The sequence below is a fragment of the Penaeus vannamei genome, chromosome 25, assembly GCF_042767895.1.
Source record: "Penaeus vannamei isolate JL-2024 chromosome 25, ASM4276789v1, whole genome shotgun sequence".
NCBI classification, from domain to species: Eukaryota; Metazoa; Arthropoda; class Malacostraca; order Decapoda; family Penaeidae; genus Penaeus; species Penaeus vannamei.
Window position 1 is genome coordinate 11,913,781 of NC_091573.1, and position 2,500 is coordinate 11,916,280.

Consider the following 2,500-nt stretch of genomic DNA (forward strand, 5'->3'; position numbering starts at 1 on the left):
GTTTTTTTTTTTCTTTTTTTTTTTTGAGCCAGATGTCAAAGTCAAGTGAACAGACAGATAAAATTATTTATCTGTGTTACCGGTGACCGTTATCTGCATCATAAGTATCATTTGCAAACATCAATTCCAATCTTAACTTCATGCTTTATATTGATCAGATTAATCGCTATATAAGATCATTATAGAATAAACCATCAATTAAGTTCTGGAGAATAGGAAAATTCACGAAACTAAGAAGGCTTGTAAATGCATCCCCGTCAGGCCCGAGAGGCTGTCGCCGACGACCCCGCCTTCGAGGCCCGCCTCCAGGGTCCCCTGGCAGGAGACGACCCCCGCGTCCTGTCGTACCTGATGGAGCACCACCTCCTCCCGCCCTCGACGCTGCCCTACAACCTGTCCGGGGAGGCCGAGTACAGGTCGCAGAAGCACCTCCTGAGCTGGCCGTGGATCCGCGAGCGCCTGGGCCTCCTCTTCGCCGACGAGCCCCCGGGGTTCTTCGTGGAGGCGGGGGCGCTCGACGGCGAGTTCCTCTCCAACTCCCTGTGGCTCGAGAAGGACCTCGGCTGGTCGGGCCTGCTGGTGGAGGCGGAGGAGGCGAACTACGCCGCGCTCGCCCTCAAGAGGAGGAAGGCGTGGGCGTCCAACACCTGCCTCTCCACGGAGCCCTTCCCCAAGCAGACGGTGGGTGTGTGAGGGGAGTGAGTGTGAGTGTGTGTGTGTGAGTGTGTGTGTGTGTGTGTGTGTGTGTGTGTGTGTGTGTGTGTGTGTGTGTGTGTGTGTGTGTGTGTGTGTGTGTGTGTGTGTGTGTGCGCGCGCGCACGTATGTGTGTGTGATATCATTATCACCTGCTGTAGAACTGAAGGCTCAGCAATTACAAAAACGCTTGGAAGACCATCAAGGTTACCATAGCGTGGGAGAATGAGTGGAAATAATTTCTGTGAATTACAGCTGTTAGTCGTGCCTCTCATCTGCGAGAGTGACACCGATATGAGACGGGCAGGGACTCCAGAAGAACGACTTGTTGTGACTATCTGTTATCCTGCCATGGGTAAGAAATATCTCTAATAATGTCCCACAGTTCTCTTATGCTTCCATATAACATTGAAATTTAAAATTATTTATAACAAACATTCAATATCGATATAGGTTAAAATAAATGAACTTCTATGAATTTAAGTAAATATCATAAACGAATTTGGGGTCTTCAATAAGCACAGAGTGAGCTGTAAAAAGTTGAAATTGAAAGCTATCATTTTTCTGTTATAGAGCAATATTGGCAATACCTACTTGTCTGTCATCCATTATAATAAGGGATATGTACACTGTAATTGAATGCAATGCATAAGTTAGGTCCGGGATTCATGGGAAACGGTGCAATTACTGAGCAGCGCAGGTTCAGAGCAATAATTTTTTATCTATTTTATTGCCTTTTCATAGAATTTTACATGTTTTTGAGCTGTTAAATAGTCTTTGGGTATTTTCAGGTTTTTATGTGGTTTATAAATGCTTAAGAAATTTCCACTTTTCTATTTTCTATTGTTTGTTTTTTATTGAAAAAATCTAAACAACTAGAGTGTTTGCAACCATCACCATAACTAATGTAAAGTCAAAAAAAATAATTCTTATTTTTTTTTCCTCTTTCTTGTTTCAGCCGAGCCCGAGCGTTCATTATCTTTTCAATTTCACATCAGTCACAACCTTATCGCTCCATCAGCTTGCTCGGCATTCTACTAAGTACTGGAGACAATATACTGAAATGTATTAAATACTACAGTGGATTGAGAGGAAATGACTCATAATTTCCCCATTTGTTAGAATTTTCCCAACTGTATTGGCACCATGAATGTAAAAACTTGATTGCCAGACCCGCAAAATTAGGCTCTGATTTCTACGTCTAAGAAGCCCAGAAGACCATGTTTATGTTGGTTATGGGCTTGCGAATTATAGACTGTAGATGCAGGTAGAGCAAATGAAGCAGAGGTATGAGTGATGTCTTTGTGGAACCATGAAAGCTGATTCGTTAAATGTTCCAAGAGCAGCTGCACCAACATGAGGTCCCCTTCCTATAGTGGGTGATGATCTTTCACTAAAACCCTATATGATGAAGCCTTATCGATAATAATGATACAAAATTCTATTTCAGAGGTGCATCTACTGTGCCTTTTCAGAAGCACATCAAATATTTGTTCAGTCTATATGGGTGAAATTTGATGTCGCTGGAAGAAGATGGTAAGAATTTTCAACGTGTCCGATTTATATGACGTGTTATTGACTTCGGTGGGATGAATGTCTTCAAAATCATTCTGTACCTCTATGATACAACCTTACAGGCTTAAAAAATATGAAAGAAAAGGCTGTGTATCATGATTTGTTGATATAAATCAGTCAATATGACGAGGAAATACCTGTGATCTTTGGAATTATCTAGGTGTCTGAATCGGACACGAAGACACTTCGTGGTGGATACGATAAGATGCAGAACCTCATGTAACTTCCACT

At 42.5% G+C, this 2,500-nt stretch overlaps 1 protein-coding gene across 1 annotated transcript in view; it reads left to right on the forward strand.

Annotated features, from left to right (window-relative positions):
- Positions 1 to 246: 246 nt before the first annotated feature.
- Positions 247 to 2,500, forward strand: part of LOC113814298 (uncharacterized) — a 5,660-nt gene continuing 3,406 nt past the window's right edge. Inside the window, exon 1 of the mRNA XM_027366343.2 lies at positions 247 to 681. Within this exon, the coding sequence (XP_027222144.2) occupies positions 247 to 681 (435 nt within the window). The remainder of the gene's footprint in view (positions 682 to 2,500) is intronic.